The sequence below is a fragment of the Euleptes europaea genome, chromosome 7 (assembly GCF_029931775.1).
Source record: "Euleptes europaea isolate rEulEur1 chromosome 7, rEulEur1.hap1, whole genome shotgun sequence".
NCBI classification, from domain to species: Eukaryota; Metazoa; Chordata; class Lepidosauria; order Squamata; family Sphaerodactylidae; genus Euleptes; species Euleptes europaea.
Window position 1 is genome coordinate 6,317,631 of NC_079318.1, and position 20,661 is coordinate 6,338,291.

The 20,661-nt window shown below is 39.6% G+C and overlaps 1 protein-coding gene across 2 annotated transcripts in view; it reads left to right on the forward strand.

The window, feature by feature from the left end:
• The window catches only part of UTRN (utrophin), a 760,310-nt gene that overhangs the window by 283,762 nt on the left and 455,887 nt on the right, over window positions 1–20,661 (forward strand). Inside the window, exons 37-46 of one of the 2 annotated variants that reach the window (XM_056853742.1) lie at window positions 1,092–1,247; window positions 3,069–3,206; window positions 5,825–5,977; window positions 8,946–9,131; window positions 10,311–10,483; window positions 14,312–14,462; window positions 15,684–15,859; window positions 16,771–16,906; window positions 17,863–18,012; window positions 20,262–20,346. In XM_056853742.1, the coding sequence (XP_056709720.1) occupies window positions 1,092–1,247; window positions 3,069–3,206; window positions 5,825–5,977; window positions 8,946–9,131; window positions 10,311–10,483; window positions 14,312–14,462; window positions 15,684–15,859; window positions 16,771–16,906; window positions 17,863–18,012; window positions 20,262–20,346 (1,504 nt within the window). Of the gene's footprint in view, window positions 1–1,091; window positions 1,248–3,068; window positions 3,207–5,824; window positions 5,978–8,945; window positions 9,132–10,310; window positions 10,484–14,311; window positions 14,463–15,683; window positions 15,860–16,770; window positions 16,907–17,862; window positions 18,013–20,261; window positions 20,347–20,661 lie in introns of those variants that run through there. The other variant, XM_056853743.1, reaches the window with a different exon arrangement.

The following is a 20,661-nucleotide window of genomic DNA, read 5'->3' on the forward strand; positions in this document are numbered from 1 at the left end:
GGTCAACATTTTCACTTCATAGAACAATGACAAGTATCCAGCCTGTTACAGCAGAAGAGCAGAGGTTCCCATTCACTGGGAGATGCATTCATGCTGTTGTGGAATAGGTGCTTCCTGTTTGTATATTCTCTTTGCCGCTCCTCATCAGGGTGATTATCAGGATCTTGCAAGACTGTGACAACTGCATACTTATTGTTCTATTTTGACCATGCCAAACTTAGTTTCCATCCCTCCCATGTTTAGTTAAAGTGGACTTCCTATACCTTTTGTGCAGCTGGGACCTTCTCTCCCAGAATGGCAGTTTGGTTCTTCACCCAGACACCCCCAAACTGAGGCTCACAGCTTGGAGAATCTGTCCTTCTGGTATTCCACTCCCCTATTCCACAACTTATTAAAGTCCAGCATATTTATATGTTGCCACATGGAAATGTTTCTGCTTCTACTCATCTAATGCCGGACTGGATACTCTATATTGTCCAGTCCACTCCATCCTATCTCCTCCCACTGTGAGAATGACTTGATATTCTATTGGTGCACTTGGCAGCAGTTTCCATTCATCATCCTGCTGTTGCAGATGTTTCTGTCTTAACCCATCATTAAATAGTACTTCAAAGGTTTGATGAGGCTCCAGTTCGAAAGGTTACTGTTACGTAACCTTCTGTTAGTTTTGTAACAGTTGATGAGAAGTTCCACTTGCTAGTGTGATGTATAGTGATCTCAGGTTGTGTTCCTGTAACTGGCAGTCATCTGTGCAGGTCACATGACCACCCACCTTCCTCTACTGCATCTAGGGAAGAAGAATTAAGTGGGAAGTGTGGCTCCACCCTCTCTGGAGTCATTGTGAGGTTCTTCAGCTGCCCTCAGCCATCCCAAAAAGTCTTAACCACTACACCACACTGGCAGTGGTGAGCGGCAGGCAACCAGATGTCGGGAACTGATAGATCAGGGAGGCATTTGGAGGATTTGGGCAAGGACAGTTGATTAAGGAACTGGGACATGGCCCGGGGAGAAGGAAGTGTTATGCAGCATATCTGTGAGTTAAAATCCTTGGCTAATTCCTGTATATACTGTTTGTGCTGCATTTGTTGCAGATGTTTTTCGGTCGGGAGGGTCAGAAAGCACATACCAAGCAAGAGCCCCATGGAATTGTAGTGGATTCCACAGTTCTGGATAAATTTGAGTGTGAGCTACAGGACATGCTGAATGTGGTAGAGAAACACATGGAATCAAATGAAGAAGATGAAAAGGTTTGTGAGCAGAGAATGAAACATGTTTTTGCACATGTCTGTCACCCCTTCCCCCCCAAACTCAGTTCTAAAACTTGGATGTGTATTAAAAATATAGTCGCACATATAAAATAAAATGGTTGCTCTAACCATCTTATTTGCTATTTCAGGTAGTACCTATAGGCTGTTTGTCAGTTCTTCTTGATGTTTTCCTGTACAAGTGTCCATTTTACATTTGTAATGTCTTAATCATGGTTTCTGAATGTCTAACAACTTTCAGTTTTCTCCGATTAGTTTCTCTGACCACTGCCCTTCCAGTTTCACACATCGTTGTTACACAAACTCCTCCCTATACACAGGTACAACCTTTATGTGCACCTAAAGCAGTCTGTTTCCTTTGAGACCTTTAAACCTAGTGTATAAATGCACGAAATTTGGGACTGTATTTCTAGGAATGAAAAGAGGCAAAGGACGTTTAAATAATACACTTTTATTTAGAATAAAAGGTACGGCATAAAGAACAGCAGAAAGAGAGGAAGCCAATTCAAAACTAAGCAGTTGGTCCAATAGGATATCATATACTCCCAGAAGAAGCTAAGATTCTGAATGGGGAATGTTGCTGACTGAATGGGGAATAAAGGGGAGATTGTAAAATATATTTTGCCAGTCCAATGAGAAGAGAAGGAGGGGTCCTTGGGTGGGGGAGATGATGCTTGGGCGAGACAGAGTCCATGCCTAGTTCAAAGTTGACATCTGAGTCGGAAAGGTGGCCAAATCCAAACTGCTGGGCAAAAGAGCCCCTTTTATACTTTTTGTTGTGTATTGGAGCATTGGGTTTAAATTTGGGATGGGGGAAATAGTTTTCTAGAGCTGTGAAGGGCTGCTGTGATGCTACCAGGGTGTGTAGAGAACTTTGTTGACTTAAAATGAAAATGGATGGTGGTGGAAATTGACTTAGTTAATGTCCTGCTTTGCTGGACAAGGCAAGATGCCTGCTTTTATTCTGGGTGCAGCGGTTTAATTTACTGCTCTAAGAAGGGAGTGGCTGGGTGAAGTTAAAGGAATTATCAAGCGTCCAAAACAATAGGTGCCTTGGGGCCCTCCTGGGCTTGGTTGGCATTTTATTTCCCCTGTATGTATGTTTAGTTCTAGCTTTGAATTTCATAAATTGAGCAGGAGGTTGGCCATTCTGTGATTGCTTCCATGTAGCCTGGGGCTTCACAGTAATGGAAGGAATTGTGATGAAGTGGGTTATGTACTACAAAGAGAATGGGGACCTTCTTTCTTTCATATTGGCAACTCTGCATTCAGCTTAGTGTGACAGCCATCTCTGTACTGTTTAATTGCTGAGACCTGTTCCGCTATTGTGCTGCTGGTTATGCAAATTAATTACAAGCAAAGCTTAATTGTTATAAAAGGACTATCCTCAGTTTTATCCAGGGAACTGTAATTTTTGTTTTTCAGTTGAAAATTGCTTAGGACATAAATGCCTTATGACCATTTCCCAAAAGGCTTTTTAAAAAAAAAAACTTGCCAGAGTACAAGCAGACGATCAATTGTGAATCATTCTTGTATGTACAATTCTCCTTAAATTACATATGTGCATCAGTTCTGGACGATAACTCACACTGGTGGGATTCACAGTTGATGGGTCTCTTTATACTTGATATAAAATTGCACATGAGTGAAAGAGGGAGGTGGAAAAAGAGGGGAGGTTTTACCCTGAGGACTTACTGTCTCATTCTTAAAAAGATCAAATGAGATTCCTGAAAACAGTCATCATTTAAAATAAATGCCTTTTGCTCTTAGTGCAGCACTAATCTTACATTTGAATAATTTTAGTTGGATGAAGAAAGGGCTCAAATTGAAGAGGTTCTACAAAGAGGTGAGCAGTTACTGCAGCAACTTACGGAAGACAGCAGGAGAGAAAAAATCCGTTTGCAGCTCCTGTTCTTGCAGACACGGCACAGCAGCAACAAGGTCAGTTAAAGCTACTGCCCTCAAGTGAGGGAACTCTCAGGTACTACCCGTCCTCCTCCATAGTAGCATCAGATGGCTGTGTACATCAGAAAAGTCTGTCTATCAAACATATCCATGCCCAGATTTTTGTTCTCATACTGCCATGTATATTCAACATCAGGTTCACTTTAATTCCAGGTGTCATCCAGATAGCCTCATTATGATCCTAAGCAATTGCTTCCTGCTATGTAAATGACAGCCAGTCTCTCCAGGGTTCAAGATGTAGATAATACCTTTTTGAAACAGGCTGTGGTGCATCCACTACTAAAAAAGCGATATTACAGTCTTTTATGGGTGCGAGGTTTAACGTTCTACCCTCAGCTGTACTTTTGGGAGGTTTCAGAAAATACCACATTCTGAAAGACTCTGACCATGCAGTATGAGCAGTGTAGAATCACTACAACGTATTTTTAATTGTCCTTTCTATGTTGATACCTGAGCTAAGTTTCTTAAGTCACTCTTAGATGAATGGGATGGAGTTTTGGATAACTGTAAAGTTCAGTTTCTTTTCTCTGGACATATATAATGGAAAGGGTAGCAAAATTTCTACAACTTGCTATGAGGCTTTGAGAATTTAAGTTTTGATCCTAGCTGGTCCTAGCTTTTGTTGTTTTTGGTTTTTAGCCCCTGTATTAATTGCATATTTGCCAATAAAGGTGCTGCTTCTGCTGCTGTCACTAAAAAAGCCTCCCCTGGGCCCAGGAGATTTCAGTAACTATTGACCAGTCTCAAATGTTCCATTTTTTAGCAAGGTGATTGAACAGGTAGTGGCTGGACTACTTCAGGCATTCCTGGATGAAGTGGATTGTTTGGATCCTTTACAATCTAGTTTCAGGCCTGGTTAGGGGACTGAAAGAGCCTTGGTCGCCCTGCACTGGGAAATGGACAGAGGGAGTGTGACTCTGTCGATTCTCCTGGACTCCTAGTGGCTTTTGATACAGTTGGTCCACATTTGTGGGCTGGGACTGAGAGGCACAGTTTTGCAGTAGTTCGTCCTGCCTGGAGGTTGAGTTCAGAGTGTGGTGCTGGGGAACTTCTGCTCAGCCCCTTGTGTGGTCCCACAAGGCTCCATCTTTTCCCCTATGCTCTTCAACATTTACATGAAACTGCTGGGTCTACACAAAACTGCTGTGTCTTCTGGAAAGATGGGCTGGGTTGTCACTAATATGTGGATGGTACTCAGCTCTAACTCACACTTCTAACCAATCCTAGGGAGGTTGTAGAAACTCTAAACCGGTATCTGGATGCAGTTTTGTAGTGGATGCAGGCTAATAAACTGAAGCTTAATTCTATCAGGTGTAAGCCCTTGGCCCGAGGATCCCCCAAAAGCAACAACCCAGACAGGTAGTCCTAAGGCAAGTTGACTTTATTGGAAAAATCAACGGGTTAACCGTGCTTGCAAACTAAGCCAAGAATGGCTGGCGCAGATCAGTAATATATAATATCATAGCTGATATGGCAGGTTGGCATAGTAACTCAGTTTCCCACGGGAGAGGAATGCACGAGATAAAGTGTCTGTTAGAACAACAAAGCGAAGCAGCTGCGAGGAGCCTCGAGAAAGTCATAACACCTCAGAGGAGCCGAGGAGCCGAACAGGCCCGCTCCTGACATCAGGATGGAAGTGCTACTGGTGAGTGAAAGATTTGACTTGGGCCTGAAGGAACAGGTCCATAATTTGGGGGCACTCTTGGATCCTTACGATCCTTAATGTATGCTGGCCCCAAGCCATATAGGGCTTTAATGGTCAATATCAGCACCTTGCATTGGGCCTGGAAGCAAATTGGAAGCCAGTGTAGAGCCAGATTGGATAAATATGATCCCTGCAACCCACAGTCAACATTCCAGCTGTGGGATTCTTACCAACTGTAGCTTCTGGAGAGTCTTCAAGAGCAGCCCCATGTAGAGTGCATCACAGTAATCTGACCTAGATGTTACCAGGGCATGCACCACAGTGGGCAGATTTTTCCTGTCCAAGAAGGGCCACAGGAGGCCCAGATCCAGCAGCATCCCCAACTACGAACCTGCTCCTTTAGAGGGAGTGCAGCCCCAACCAGAACAAGAGATATCTGAATTCCATGGTCAAACCTTCCCCCTCATCAGTAGCACTTTTTTTGTTGGGGTTAAGTTTCAGGGGTATACAATTTGTAAATAAATAATAATAAGTTCTCTGCGCTATGTCTCTCCCCCAGTTCTCTCTAATTGGTGATACCTTGTATGTTATCTCCTTTACTACTTCCAATAGGTAAAGGAGAAGTGCATGCAGTACTAAAGCTTGAAGAGGCATTTGGGTCGCTGGGTTCAATACTTTGCCAGAGTATCAAGAGACTGTTATCTGCAATCAATAGAGTACAGGGCTATGAACTGTTTGTAGTCCCTAATTCCCTGTTTTCATTGCCAGTGACAGTGCTAGCATCTCATCTTGCAGAAGCATATTTTAACCTTTCAAACTGGTTTAGGTGTTAAAGGTGCAGCCCCAGGCAGTGACGTGAGAGATCTGGGCTCCAGTTACTGCCTACATTTCCTCTTCTCTTTCCCTTAACCACTTTGATTTTGTTCCACTTTCCTTTGTTTGGTCATAGGAACTAAGGTCCTTGCAAAGGAGAAAGGTTGTGGAAATCTCTCCTTCATCCTTACAATATAAAACTGACCATGACAGTCTTTTGAATTGGCTCAATGAAACTGATGGACAATTGACTGGGCTACAGGAAGCAGAGGATGAGCAGAAACTACAGGTAGATTTTTTTTATTGTGAAAAGTGTTGCTACAACTTTTCTCCTTTTGCTACCATCCAGTAATCCAGACACGGTTTGACCACATTGGGATCTATCAAAAACGATAATTTGCCAGAATCATATGAGACACCTTCTAGCCCAATATTTTGCCTCTGTATGCATTTTGTACTCCATGATGTCGTTTGTTATTTTTATAGTGCTTAATACCTTAAAATGCATAAGTGTTAGGTAAAGCCACCAGTATAAGACCTATCTTTCAGCTTAATGTTTTGGAAGGAAAGGAGGTATTCCTTGAATTGAGGTTATAAACATTTCTGCCTCTAAGTCTCCGAATTTAGATTTCCTGTAATTAAATACTATTCTACAAAACTTGGCCACTAAGTTTGTTACCTGAGAAAATTCATCCTTAAGAAGGATGTTAACTCTATAGAATTCAGGATAACCAGTACTCTTTCTTAAAAGAGGGCCAAGAATCTTCTCTCTGTCCTCCTTTATAATAACTACACCTAAGAAGGACATGTTCCAGTGTTTCTGGTTCACCACTGTTGCGGGGACAGAGCCTTTGTCTGCCTAGTAAATGTCGAGATAAGACATCACCCCTTGGGTCAGTAATGTAATAATAATTAAAGCAGACTGAATAATCTAGACTACCCTGAGCTAGGAAGCTAAGCAGGGTCATTTATTTATTTCTTTAAAATATTATTATGCCACCTTTTCCACCTCATCAGGATCCTGAAGGCAGTGAACATAAAAACCTCACAACATATGAACAATTAAAAACAACATGTAAAATTATAAAATAATTCCATAAAAACACATGAACAACACCAGAACCAGGAAGGAGGGCGAGTAAGCATTATCGAGGGTATGCCATACGGAGCAGAAGAGTCTTCACCCACTTGGGAGACCACCAAGGAAGACTGGTGTTGTTATGACGCTTAATAATATTGCAGCAAATGAAAATATGTAGATTTTTGTCTAAATTCTGTGTTCTCTGAACAGAAACACATAATGTTTAGATTCAACTTAAACAAATACAGATTTCTGCTTTTGTCATTCATGGAAAACTAAACCTACATCCTAAATGGTAATAATTTACATGTTTTCAGGCTAAACCCGTCTTTGATGTTCATTCTATCTTTTCCATTTTGAATATTAATACTTTCCTGTTAAGGGCTTCCTCTGTTTACAGTCCTTACAAATTCTGAAAATTCTTAACTCATAAACAAATATTCTATTGTAGTAGATGCTGTGACTGAATGTTGTGTGATATTTGACTGTGACATATAAGGTTATCCTCATGAGGCAACCTCATAAATAAACTCCTTTAAAAAAAGGTAAAGGTCCCCTATGCAGGCACCGGGTCATTCCTGCCCCATGGGATGACGTCACATCCCGACGTTTTCTAAGCAGACTTTGTTTACTGGGTAGTTTGCCAGTGCATTCCCCAGTCATCTTCCCTTTACCCCCAGCAAGCTGGGTACTCATTTTACCGACCTCGGAAGGATGGAAGGCCGAGTCAACCTTGATCCAGCTACCTGAAACCGACTTCCGTCGGGATCGAACTCCGGTCGTGAGCAGAACTTTTGACTGCAGTTCTGCAGCTTACCACTCTGCGCCACGGGGCTCCTTTACATCACCATTAACCTGGTAAACCCCATGTGTCTTATCCAGTACAGGGCAAACAAAATACATTGTGTATGCTGCTGCTTGGCTTTGCACAATGTTTGCACAAAAACCAATCCCCTTCCTCTTAAAAGGATCTCCTAGCGATCATGATTCTTCTGTGACCAGAGAACAAAACTTATGACACTTTGCATTGAGCCCTATTGCTAATAGATCTATCTCAAGGGGAGTAAAAAACTGATAGTTTGAACATAGGTAGTGTGGATTTGCCCTGGATAGTCACAATTTCACACATTTACTGTTTTTGAAATGCACATTAGTGATAAATGCAACATCCCCAAACCCTTGTTGCACAGAGATGTTATACATGCTTGTTGTTTATAATGTATCATAGTAGTGTTACTTGCAGATCCTTGCTTTATCTTCACAAAAGTCAGCAGTGAATTCTTTATTGCTTTTAATTATAATAATTTTTATGAAGAACATTGTCCACTGAAGACCAGACCCCAGTCATTGTCTGCCCCCATGCAGTAGGCATATTTCCATAACAGCTAAAATAATTCCAGTGAAGCACTGATGGTAAGAATGACTTGATGGAGCACGCTGCCAAAGAAAGGCTGGAGTGTGTGCTGTGCTCGTTGCTTTAGCACTCCAGGGAATATGTACATGCTCTTGGGATGTCAAATCTTTCTTCTGATTCTGCTCCACAGGATTGAATGTGCCAATAAACCAGTTCAGCAGCACAAACCTCATTTACAGTTTTGTGGACAGGACCACTGTAAGAAGGCTGAAATAATGAATCCTGAATTCTGTCACCAGGATTACTAGATCTGATAACTTGTTATTTTTTGTATCAGATCTAAAGCGGATCCTGTGAATTGTGTTTGCTTTGTTGGAATCAGTATTGAGCATTTAGTGATGCAGGAAAACAGGCATCTTCCAGACACTCTTTTTCTGGAATGGAGTCTAAATAGGGCCCCAGCAGTTCCTATAAAAACAGGTGATACCTCCCCATAATTGCCCAGTACCCACCTATTTCCTTCCTTCATATCACAGCCGACTTCCTTCCCTATGTACAGACAAGAATTCGCCGTGTTTCTCTGCCTGCCCTGCATAATCTCAGGCACTCTCAAGCTTGCAGTTGGGTGTGCCAGCAAAAATGCGCATCCTTCCTGGCTTGATTTTAAATAATAGGCCCAGCCTTCCAAACTGAAGAAGGCTTTAACCACGGCCCCACCGACACATCTACTTTATAAAGTTAATTTTTTTTAGCTAGTTACATTTTAAAAATAAAGTTAAATTAACTAAATGAAATTAACTTGAGTGGTGTTTTCCCCCTCAGGCAACTCACCAGAGGAATCAAGGTCCTTATTTATCGATTATCAGAACATCACCATTCCCTGCAGAATACCTGGTTGAAATAAACAAAATTTTGCTGTCTATGGCTGATTCTGAGCTCTTGTTGAATGCCCCAGAACTTCACGCTGGTATCTATGAAGACTTTTCTACGCAAGAAGATTCTTTAAAGGTATTAGGAACTGAAATGTGCATTAGACTAAAGAACAAAAGCAATGGTCACTGAGTAATCATAACTTTGATAAAGTATAATCCAGGAAAAGTCAGGACGCTTTCCAGTGTTACAAAACTGGTTCAATTAGGTATTTTCTGATGATTGAAATCAGTTGTTCCTAGTTACCTACATCCCTAGTATGATCACACAGTCCTATGATAGTGGGTTTGTTTATGTTAAGTTTGGGAAGGGCTGAGGTTCAGTGGTAAAGCACCCCACACTTGTTATGGAGTAGGTTACATATTGAATCCCTGGCACCTCCAAGTCACAGATCTTGTGTAGTGGGGGGGAAAAACTCTCACCCACCTGAAACTAAGGAATGCTGCTCCAAGACAGAGGACACAGTATTGAGCTAGGTGAAGGAATTATCTGACTCTGTTTAAGGCAGTAGGAAAAGAGGAAGACCCAACATGAGATAGATTGACTCAATAAAAGAAGCTGCAGATTGCAAAAGCTGAGCAATCTTTGGACATTTTGGAGGTCATTGATTCAAAGGGTTTCAATAAGTCAAAACCACAATATATAACATACATACTTGGCCGTGTTTAGATAGAATTATCTGCAGTCAACCTGTATGTGCAGAAGCCCAGGATACAGTGCAAAAACCAGTAGGTGCTGTGTTCATTTGAAAGTGGTATCTCGCTGGCCCCTGTGATCTAGATCCTACTTGAATCTAGTGGTTGGATTTGCAAAGGGAGAAATCAAAGCACAGTCTCTCTATTCAGACACTACATTTAGTGCCTGAAGGAGGAGAGTCTGTGTTTTAACACGAAACATGATGTGTGTTTATTAATAGGCTCATTCTGATAAAAAATTGTCTTGATGAAGCTAGTAGAAAGAGAGAGGGCAACAGACCGTAGCTTACTACAGGGCAATCCTCTCTTGAAAGTGCACAACCAAAAACTTAAGAAGGAAACCATTTTGTTTGTCCCTGGTACAAAGTTATTACAAAACTTGTTGGGTATAATAGTTTTTGTTTCATACAGGTTTCTTACCAGCCTTTTGTAGGTAAGATATTGCTGTGTTTTGCCATCCTAAACAAAGGCTTCTGTTTTTTCCAATTGTAGTAATTTTTGAGGAGGTGCTATTGCTCCCTTTTTCTCTGAGCATTTAATTGGCTTTTGTTTTGTTCTACAGAATGTAAAAGACATTTTGGACAAACTCGGGGATCAGATTGCAGTTATTCATGAAAAGCAACCTGATGTTATACTAGAGGCGTCTGGACCTGAGGCTCTTCAAATAGGGGATTCACTAACCCAGCTGAATGCAGAATGGGACAGAATTAACAGAATGTATAATGACCGCAAATGGTGAGTCATAGGACTTCATGTATTCTGTGCTACTCTCTTCCCCTTCTCTTTATCAAGAAAAACTGCTGTCTTTGGTATGTTCTGTGAGGAGAGTCAAGGTATGCCAGGTAGATATGAGTGAATTTGTTTTTTCTTCATTGAACAGTCAGTTGTCTAAGGCCAGCTCATCCCAGCTTTATTAATAACAACTATAACATTACTTACCCAGTGTTGAAAGCAACTTATGTCTTGGAGTAATAGTGTAGAGAATCTTCCAATAGACAAATATCTCAAAGAGATGGTAGTAGGTACAGAGGTGTCTGATTATAATTTTTAATCTATAGTAAAGGTTAGGAAAATCAACTTTTATTTTGCTCTAGACACCCTTCATTGAAGACACAAGACAACAGCTTGGGTTTAACTACTTTATTTAATTATTTAAACTGATCTGTGTCATAATTAAATATACTGACACATTTAAATGGGTGGGCTGCACTAGGCAGCCTGCCTGTGGCTGCCTTTGTTGGCAGACCAACCCTGACTCCAAACACAGCCAGCATCTTCTGCCAGCCTTGTTCATCGTCTCCTGTACACAATGTGCTGAGAGGTGCTCCATCTCCTCCCCTGATGTGCTTCACAGCCACTGCCAGGTTTGAAAAGATGTTGCTCAGCACCAAGGGTTGCTCCTTCCCAGCCACATCCACCACTCAGCCAGTGATGCACTGTTCTGGACACATTCTCCACCATTCAGATGTCTCCAGGAGCGTGCCTACCTACCTATCCTGATCAGCCCGCCCAATCCCTTCCAAACTAGTTATGGACTACACAGTGAACAACCATGCCTATTCAACCCCAGCCTCCACTATGACATCACAAAGCAGGAGAAAAAAGGTAGCCTCAACAGCCAGTTTGGGGGACCCCCAAAAAATTCTTGCTTGGCCCCGACAACAAGCAGCTTATCCTGTGATGACCAAAGACAGGGTGGGTGGATCAGCAGCCAACAAAAAAAAAAAGCCTGCTTGGGGGAGGTGTGGCTAGAAGTTAGCTTGGACAGCCATGCCATCCTATTGGCTGCTACTCATTTCCCAAAAGGTCTTCGTACCTTCTTTGAATCCCAGTGGGCCAGGGCAAACTGATCCCTGGCTTTAATGCCAGGAACTCGACTTCCCTGTACATCCATATATCTAACTGACCAAATGATAAGCCTTGGTATTCTTTTGGAAACTTTGATATTTTCAGTTACTTACTAATTAAGCAGTCACACTATTTTTTCTAGCTTAAAAATAGGAGTTAAAAACCCACAATTAATAAGTGGAAGCACAACAGATTGACTTTCTAGTGGATTCATTCATTGCTTGAATTCTATAAATATTTTAAAAGATTGCACTGAATTGGAAATATGACTGTTCTGTTTTTTTCCTTTTGACTTGGAAATTTGACACACTTTTAATATTTTGGCCCAGCTGATACATAACAGCCAGACCATGTTAGGACTCTCATAAGTAGTTTTTGTATCATATGCTGCCTCCCCTACATGCTCTGATCCTCTCCTTCACTTCCTGGTTTGGAAAAATAATAGTTTGCCCCAGTTTCAGAATAAGGAAAATTAGTTTGCCAAAAATATAATTTCCTCCATATCAGAGTTAAAAAGCATGGTTGGAAATGAAGTCCAGTTCTTGATTGAGGCCAGTTCTTGATTGAACTCCAGTTCTTGATTGAGATATGGTGTACCTGAACTAGATTGAATTCGTGTGAGGGAAGATGGGAGCATGTGAGTATGAAATCTGTTTTGGCCATTATATGTGAACTGGGTCAGTGCTTCCAAATACCATTCCAGGTTTTTATTCTGTATGATTCAGAGAGTGTGAATAAGTCTGTATATCATATTTGTCAACATTTCTTCTGTTATGGGGAATTGATTTTTTCTGTAAAGCTAATATCATTAATAATAAGCAAGTATAGCTGCTTTTTCTATAATAATGCTTACCATGATTAATATTGACTTTGATGTAGATTAAATTTAAATCATGTTTAAATTAATTCGATCCACAGCCTGGATATCTGAATCCGTTGTGGTCTACTAAACAACTGTGTAAAATGCTTTATTGTTATCTTTAAATATATTGAGTTGAATCTAAATTTTACATTCTGCTAATGGTGGAGCATTAAGGGAAGGCAGCATGGTATAGCTCGATCTCATCAGTACTTAGAAGGGAGACCACCAAGGAAGACTCTGCAGAGGAAGGCAATGACAAACCACCTCTGCTTCTCACTCGACTTGAAAGCCCCTTGCTGGGATTGCCATAAATTGGTGGCGACTTAACAACACTTCACATACACACACAATGGTGGAGACTTGAGTAAGGAGTACTTGTGTTAGTAGAAATTTGGGATACATCCTGTTACATTTTTGGGTGTTAAGTCTTCATTGTTCTCTGATGGAGTTACTGGCTGCATTCTGACATCATGCTAAAATATGTTTGATTTAAACCACAGTTTTAAGCTGCCCAACAAATTGGTGGATACTAATTCAGAACCACAGTTTATACTTGGTTTATTAATTGTGGTTTTTCGTTACATCTGCATAACTAAATCTCAGTTTGTTCAGTAGGCATTCTAGCATAACCAGCATAGTGAATACAGAGACATTTCCACAGGGAGCAGCAAAAGCTAACTGTATTAGTTTATGGTGCTTTTCAGAAAATATACCCACCTACTCTCCTTCCCTCTACCTTCTGACTGTGATCCTCCTCGTTGCTAGTAATACCAAGTGCAACTTCATCTTCTCCAAAGGCAAAATTTAAAGACAGTGGGACAAATGATAATGCTTAATTCCATGGTATGATCTAGTTTGCCAACTTATACAATAACAATTGCTCCACACAGTGTATTATTGCAGTAAAAAGTAGTTCAGAACCCACCTAATGCCTTACTTCCTGCCCCTTGAAAAGAGCTCCCACTTAAAACCCTCCTTTTATTTTCTAAGAGTGTGAGTGGGATTGTGACTCATCCCTGAGCATCTTTTTTTCTCAGGTTTTTATTTTACTTCTTAGAGCAACGATAGTTAGACAGTATGGTGAAACAGCATAATTGAAAGGGGAGGCGGAATCTAAAGGGTCTGTTGTATTTCAGAGTAAAAAAAAAATAAGACTTCAGTGAAATGGCTAGATCGAAATAGGGAGTGTCTTCCCTGCCCATTTTCTTTGGCTGGCCAACAATGCAGGCTGAGTATATAGTGGTGGTTTGCCAAAAGCCAGGCATTCAAGGGAGTTCACGATAATATCCATGGAGTCTGCTTAGAGGAAGTAAGGGAAGCAAGCAGCAACTGTAGTTTGTTATGCATGTCTGCTAGTTTTGCTTTTTCAGCAGTAAGAAGGCAATATAGATCATTGGAACCAGTATGGTATAATCCGTAGAGCATTAGGCTAGGACTGAGAAGATTACCCCTCTGTTGTAAAGTTTACTAACTGAAATTGGGCCTGAAAAAATACTGTAAAAATGTGTGTCGTGTGTAGATTGACTAGTTGAAGTCCAGTGTTTGAAAGACCTTACTGTTTTCCTTGTCTTTTAAAAAGCCAATAGTTTTATTTTATTTTTTCATGTGTTTGTAATTTTTTAAAAAGTTAACACACTGAATTGATCTTTATTTTCTTGCAATTAAAACTGAATTTTTATATTTTATTATCTTAGTTTAATGGAAATATGTTTGTTTCATTTGTCCTTATAATATAAAGTGTTCTACAAGAACAGTAGATGTAACATATAGTAGATGTTTATGTATTTCAAGGGTGCCTGAAATACACATAGGAAGTAACTTGGTCGTTACTCTCCTGGTCCTGTTTCATGCAGTTCCTTTGATAAGTCTGTGGAAGAGTGGAGACAGTTCCATTGTGATCTCAATGAACTCTCGCAGTGGTTAACAGAAGCTGAAAGATTGCTGGCTGAGGCCCAAACTCCAGATGATAGCCTGGATATAGAGACACCAAGAATACACCAGCAGGTATCTACAATCCTGTCATATATCTTAATCTTAGTTAATTATTTTAAAAATACTATGGGTTGGAGCCAAAGTCAATTTCTCTCAGTGGGATGAAGGGTGATATTCACTGATTTAGGAAGCCCAGCAGGCTGAAGGAGCAAGGGAGAGGCAGGAAATGTCCATTCCACTGATGGAAGTGCCTTCCGTTAGTGCAAACTGAACTTTAGATCCAACCATAAGACTTAAGTCACAATGAATCCTTTTGCTGAAATAGAAATGTTTATAATGATATCACCCACATTATGAATTTGGTATAATATCTTGTAGGTTATCTGGGCTGTGTGACCGTGGTCTTGGTATTTTCTTTCCTGACGTTTCGCCAGCAGCTGTGGCAGGCATCTTCAGAGGAGTAACACTGAAGGACAGTGTCTCTCCTCTGAGTATCTCAGTGTTACTCCTCTGAAGATGCCTGCCACAGCTGCTGGCGAAACGTCAGGAAAGAAAATACCAAGACCACGGTCACACAGCCCGGATAACCTACAAGAACCAATGAACTCTGACCGTGAAAGCCTTCGACAATATTTTGGTATAATATCATTTTAGATATATCATTTTATATTCAAAAGCATTTAGGATCTACTAAGTATGCTTTATTATTCTATGTAAAATAGGTCTTTTTATTCTTGAGATCCTTTTTTACAGTATAGTAAAGAGATGTATGTTGACAGTGCATAGCTTTTAGGGTTGTTAGGGATATGTGAAAGTGTGAGTCTAACTTTCCTTGACTTTCCTTAGTTTCTTTGGATTTTTCTATGATATCTGTAGATCATAGCAATACCGTTCTTTAATTACCGTAAATGAATTTTCAGACTGGCTTGGGTTCAATTGCCTGTTCTGCAACATTTGTCTTCAGTAGGTTGATATTTATAAATATATTAGCTTCCTCTTAGTAAAAAGAGCTCAGGTCTTTCTTTCTTTCTTTCTTTCTTTCTTTCTTTCTTTCTTTCTTTCTTTCTTTCTTTCTTTCTTTCTTTCTTTCTTTCTTTCTTTCTTTCTTTCTTCCTTCCTTCCTTCCTTCCTTCCTTCCTTCCTTCCTTCCTTCCTTCCTTCCTTCCTTCCTTCCTTCCTTCCCTCCCCCCCCTCCCTCCCTCCCTCTGTGTGGCCATTCACTGCTTCAACCTATATATCGGTGTCAAATTGAGTAGGAAAGAAAATTCAGTTTGGTTTTCATATTTACAACAGGAACTTGAAGAGGGAGTCAGCAGCCATCAGACCGGCTTTTTGACATTAAACAGAACAGGGGAAGGAATCATACAGAAACTTTCCATTTCGGATGGAAGCTTTTTGAAAGAGAAACTAGCTGGATTAAAGAAACGCTGGGAAGCAGTCACTGCTGAGGTCATGAAAAGACAGCAGAGGTAATTCGGTCAATCAGGATCTGGCATATTTTAGGAGAAGTGTAGGGGTTTTAGAGGCTTCAAATAGCGTTTCACATTTCAATTAGGCTGAATTTCCCTAACTTTCATGCTCCAATTCTATAATGTTTCCCAAGACTACTTTCATGCAATTAGCAATCCTGATTTGCTTTTTATATAACACACACACACACACACACTTGTACCATATTTTTCCTGGGCTTTATTAATGTGTTTGTTCATTTGTATAAATGTACCATGTGTACAGGTGTTTTAGAATTTCCCTTTATAAATAAGTTTTATACACTGTCCTGAGTGATTCTTAGCTGTTTTTTTTTTTTAAAGATGCTTCCAGTGCACCTTTGGAGGGAGCATACATGCACCAGATAAATATGTCTGGCTGAACTTGAATTGTTGCATGCCTTTACAGTGATGTTTTAAGACGTGGTAATTATTTCACAAAAATAAAATGGTAGGCCAGTTTTATAGATGCAAGTCCTTTCCCTTCAGTTGTCTGTTTATGCACAGTATCAAAATCATTATAAAATATTTATTGGAAATGTTCTTGGTAAGCTGAAAGACAAGGTTAAATCTTGAAGTGAACTGTGTGCAAATTCTTTTGAATGTCTACATGTGAATAGGAAATATTGCTGGGATTTATATAACCCTGAAGGACTGCTGAGAATTTTTAGGCAGTTTTTTTCCCTTTCCACTTTGAGGGTGATGGAAAGACTATGTAAATATTAAGTGGTTTCTTCCATTTTATATACCTGAACTGCTTTATATTTATATATGTGTGTATGTGTATAGATGAATATTAGTGAGTTTTAGGTCATGTATATTCTACTGCTTATACATTTTGTTTCAGTAGTGGTGATTTTGTTTTTTCTTCCATTTGGGGGTTTGTAATTCAGACTGAAAGGAGACAATCAACAATTGATAGACTATACAAGAAAATTAGAAGAACTCAGTTGCTGGGTAGAAAATATTGAAAATGCTCAAGACGAGAAACCTACAGTCAGCCATGAGGAAAACCTGCAGCAATTAATGGCAAGTTTTAAGTTTACACTGGTTGCTTTTGTTACTTTTTAAAGGATTGTATACAAGTGTTGAATTCAGAGTCTACAGTGTACTGGCAGATAGCAGTTAGTGGCTGCCATTGAACACAAAGCGAACTGTAATTTATGGTCCATTAGTTTTGTTGTCTAAAGTAAAACACTGGGATGACCTTTTGATACCCAGACTGTTATTTTGTAATAAACTGTAGTGACTAGTTTAATACTTGGTTAACTTCTGGCCATCCTGTCTAAAACCAGCAATGTGAGAAGTAAGTCAAGTTCTTATCTAGTGACAAAGTACTGCGTTTTGTCAGTGTTTTTCCTGTGACAGGACAAAATACCCTTGAAAACAATCTTTGTCATATTCCTTGGGCCTCATAAGCACATAACTGAGCACTGGGCAGGCACGCCCAGCAGTCTATAGGCCCAGCATGTTTCCATTGTTGCCCATTACATACAAGTAATCATATAAATTAGTGATACTAAGATATTTCTTTCAGCAATCTTCTCAGAATCAGTTCAAAATGTGAATCTAGAGAATGTGAAAGGACTGTGTGTATTATATATAGCAACAACAAATCAGAATTTTTCATCAAGGTTACCTGAATTCTGTAATAGTAGTTGAATTCTGTTACCTGTATGCATTTTATACATTTATTCTGCTTGTTCTTGCTCATAATTAGCAAAATTAGCTATATGCTTAGAAATTCTTATGGTTTCTGGTAATTTCATCAGGCATTACTGCATAATACCCATAATTCCAAGCATATATTTACAACTGTACAAACTAGGAATTTGTTTTAAACAAATGAGCTTCTGAGATAAATATGGGCCAGTACTTTCTCCTGTTTTGCTTCTGTTTAATCTCAGGATACACTCTGCCCTTAAAATTAATTCAGAAGATAGTTAGCTACGTTTAGATCTAAAGTACCTTTTTAACTTTCTTAGAGTTTGATTGAAGAGATGAACATTCAAGGAGAAAAACTTCAGTGGCTAAACAGAAATGAACAAAGGGTCCTTTCAAATCAAAGCATTGGTCCTCAAGAAAGAGAGCATATTTCTGATAGACTGAAGACCCTGACTACTAAGTGGAATAAGGTATGTATTTTAGTAAGTATTCTTTGTAACCAGCAAGCAAGCATTACATCTATTCATATTAACTGTACCTTGCATGCTACTTGTGACTGCTCAGCTGGGAGTGGGGAGGAATTAGCAGGATGTGGTAGTATCGAAATACGGTTCTTTATCATAGGTTAGAGTTGAAACTGTTTTCCATTCCATCACTTTCTTTTGCAGCATGCAGGAACAGTATCAGGAACAGAGAGCCTAAAAATTAGTTTTGAACACTTTTTCCAGTTGGAAGTAAACTCCTTACATGGTTAATATGCTTATATTAGAAAACTAAGAGTAGTCGTCATAGAGCTCTCAATTTTCTCCCATCCAGGCCCTTTAGAAAAAATATCTTGAAAACTAGCATAGCAGGGACAATGCTTAAGCTTGCCCCTGATATGCTACTCTGCTGCTTTGCCATTTACGGAACATTTTTACTGGGGTTGAAGGGTATCGTATCACACAGTGTGAATGCTGTTGCTATTTAATGTGTGAATGGCTTCCATTGAAAACCACTGGTTGTGTGGTAGTGTTGATTAGTTGATGCTTTGACTGCTACATTGCATGGTGAACATCATGTGTAAGCAGTGCCCTTTAGAATTGATTGTGAGTTTATTAAGAGTGGAGCAGTGGCTACTAAGTTCTTTTAATAAGTATTATTTTCAAGCATGTATCAAAATATTCCGGAGGTAGTATGCACACAGTATTAATGCATTTCCTCATAGTTGTATCCCTCATTTAAGTATATAATGTTAAAGTTGCACTTTTCCAAAGTGTTCAACTCTTTCACATACACAGTGCAACGCAATCCATTATTATCCTGATATTGTGATTGGAGTAAGAGATGGCCCTGAGGCAGAAGGCTACCTAGTGAGCTCAGAGAAGAAATTTTAATTGGAGGCTTCGCGTCTCCTATCATTTCACACCACGGTGCTCACACTGCCTTTAAAGTGACTGCAGTTTTCCTATCTCCTTTCCTTCTGTGTTCTTTCAATGCTAACCAGTAATCTCTTCATTTGTATTTTTTTAAATAATGGATTACTTTTTAGTCCCATGATAGAATCCTATTTATCCTGTTTTGATAAGATTTATGAAAGGATTGAATTGGCCTGCCCTCTTCAATAGCCACCTATATATGTCTGTGGATTGTCTTTAATCAGAATTAGCAGTAGCTCACATCACTTCATCAAACACTATGTTTGCTGATAGTGAAGAATGTAAATGTTATAATAAATGTGTATGGTATAGCAAAAAGTTGTCTTACAGTTTATGATAATTGTTATAAAAATACAGTCTCTGATTTGGAAGTATCAGATATAAAATGCCCATTCCACTACATCTGTTGTAGTCTGAGTTTGTATCTGAAATTTGTAAATCTTAGTTGCACCCATTTTGAGCAATGACCCTTTACAATTGCTTTATTTTATTGTAGGTCTTTTGGGTGCTCCCTCAACTTCCCCAGTTCCTTTGGTTGGTCCCAAGTCCGTATTTTTAGAACTTACCTTTGGGCTTTCTGTCTCCATTGCCCACAGAATTCAGTTTCCTCTTGATCAGGTTTGCCAATTTCCTGCCAAACAAATTCATCCCTTTCCCCATGAGGTGCAGCCCATCTCTCTCCAGTAGTCCTTCATTAAAAAAAGGAAAAGAAAAGCTTTGGCTGTGATTGCAGAAACCAAACCTCTCTTGACTTCACTCTCAATGTCGCCATTCATTCATCTGAACCTTTCTTTCTTTTCTTTGTATTTTACTATTATTTATAGGACGGATTGATGAAAATACTACCCTAAAACCTGAGGTTCTTCACCTTCCCTCATAGACACTCATAGTCTGTTATTGATACACTATGTGTCCTCAGGACTTCAATCTTAACTACACAACTTTGGGAAGAGCATGTACATGTATATTGGTTGTTGCGTATGTGTCCTGGGCAACTCTTGTGGAAATTGTTGGCTTTGGTGTAGCAGTCTTTTCTTTGTACTCCATTTTATTTGATGGCTTTAAATAGGTAGATGATTCATGTACAGATTCAGGCAGGCAATTCCACACATGCAAACTAAACCCAGAACAATTCTGGAACCGAATGCAGTCCTTTATCTCTAGGCTTCTTGCTGAGGGGGTCAATATGATGGGCTGAAAAGGGGCTGCCTATATAGTAACAATGTATTTCGCTTTGACTCCATAATGATGTTATCCTCTGTTCTTGGCTTGAAAATGTTTTTAATTTATTTTCCACTTAGGTGTCCAGAGAAGCACCCAACAGAGTGAGAGAACTAGAGGCATATGTTCATAAGCCTTATCTTACGCCACAGACAAAGACTCCTGGTGAGCTCGAAACAAATGTGTTTCTCTGGGAGAGATGTTAAATATTTTTGTGACATCTTAGGGCTTTGTAAAAAGAGAAATCTGTGATGAAAGTTACTTTGATCATGAAGTGGAAAAATACATAAGATGCCTTTTCTGTTAGAAGGACATGATTCTGAGTAATTAAGGCTGTGTGCCCAGATGTACTTAAAGAAATGGGACTTGTGATAGTTTGTTCTTAAAAAAAAGTCATTGAAGGCTTCAGAATGAATAAAAAGCAGTTGCTCTTGTGTTATTCTTTAGAAGTTCTATATTAATGTATTTCTTCACTTGTGT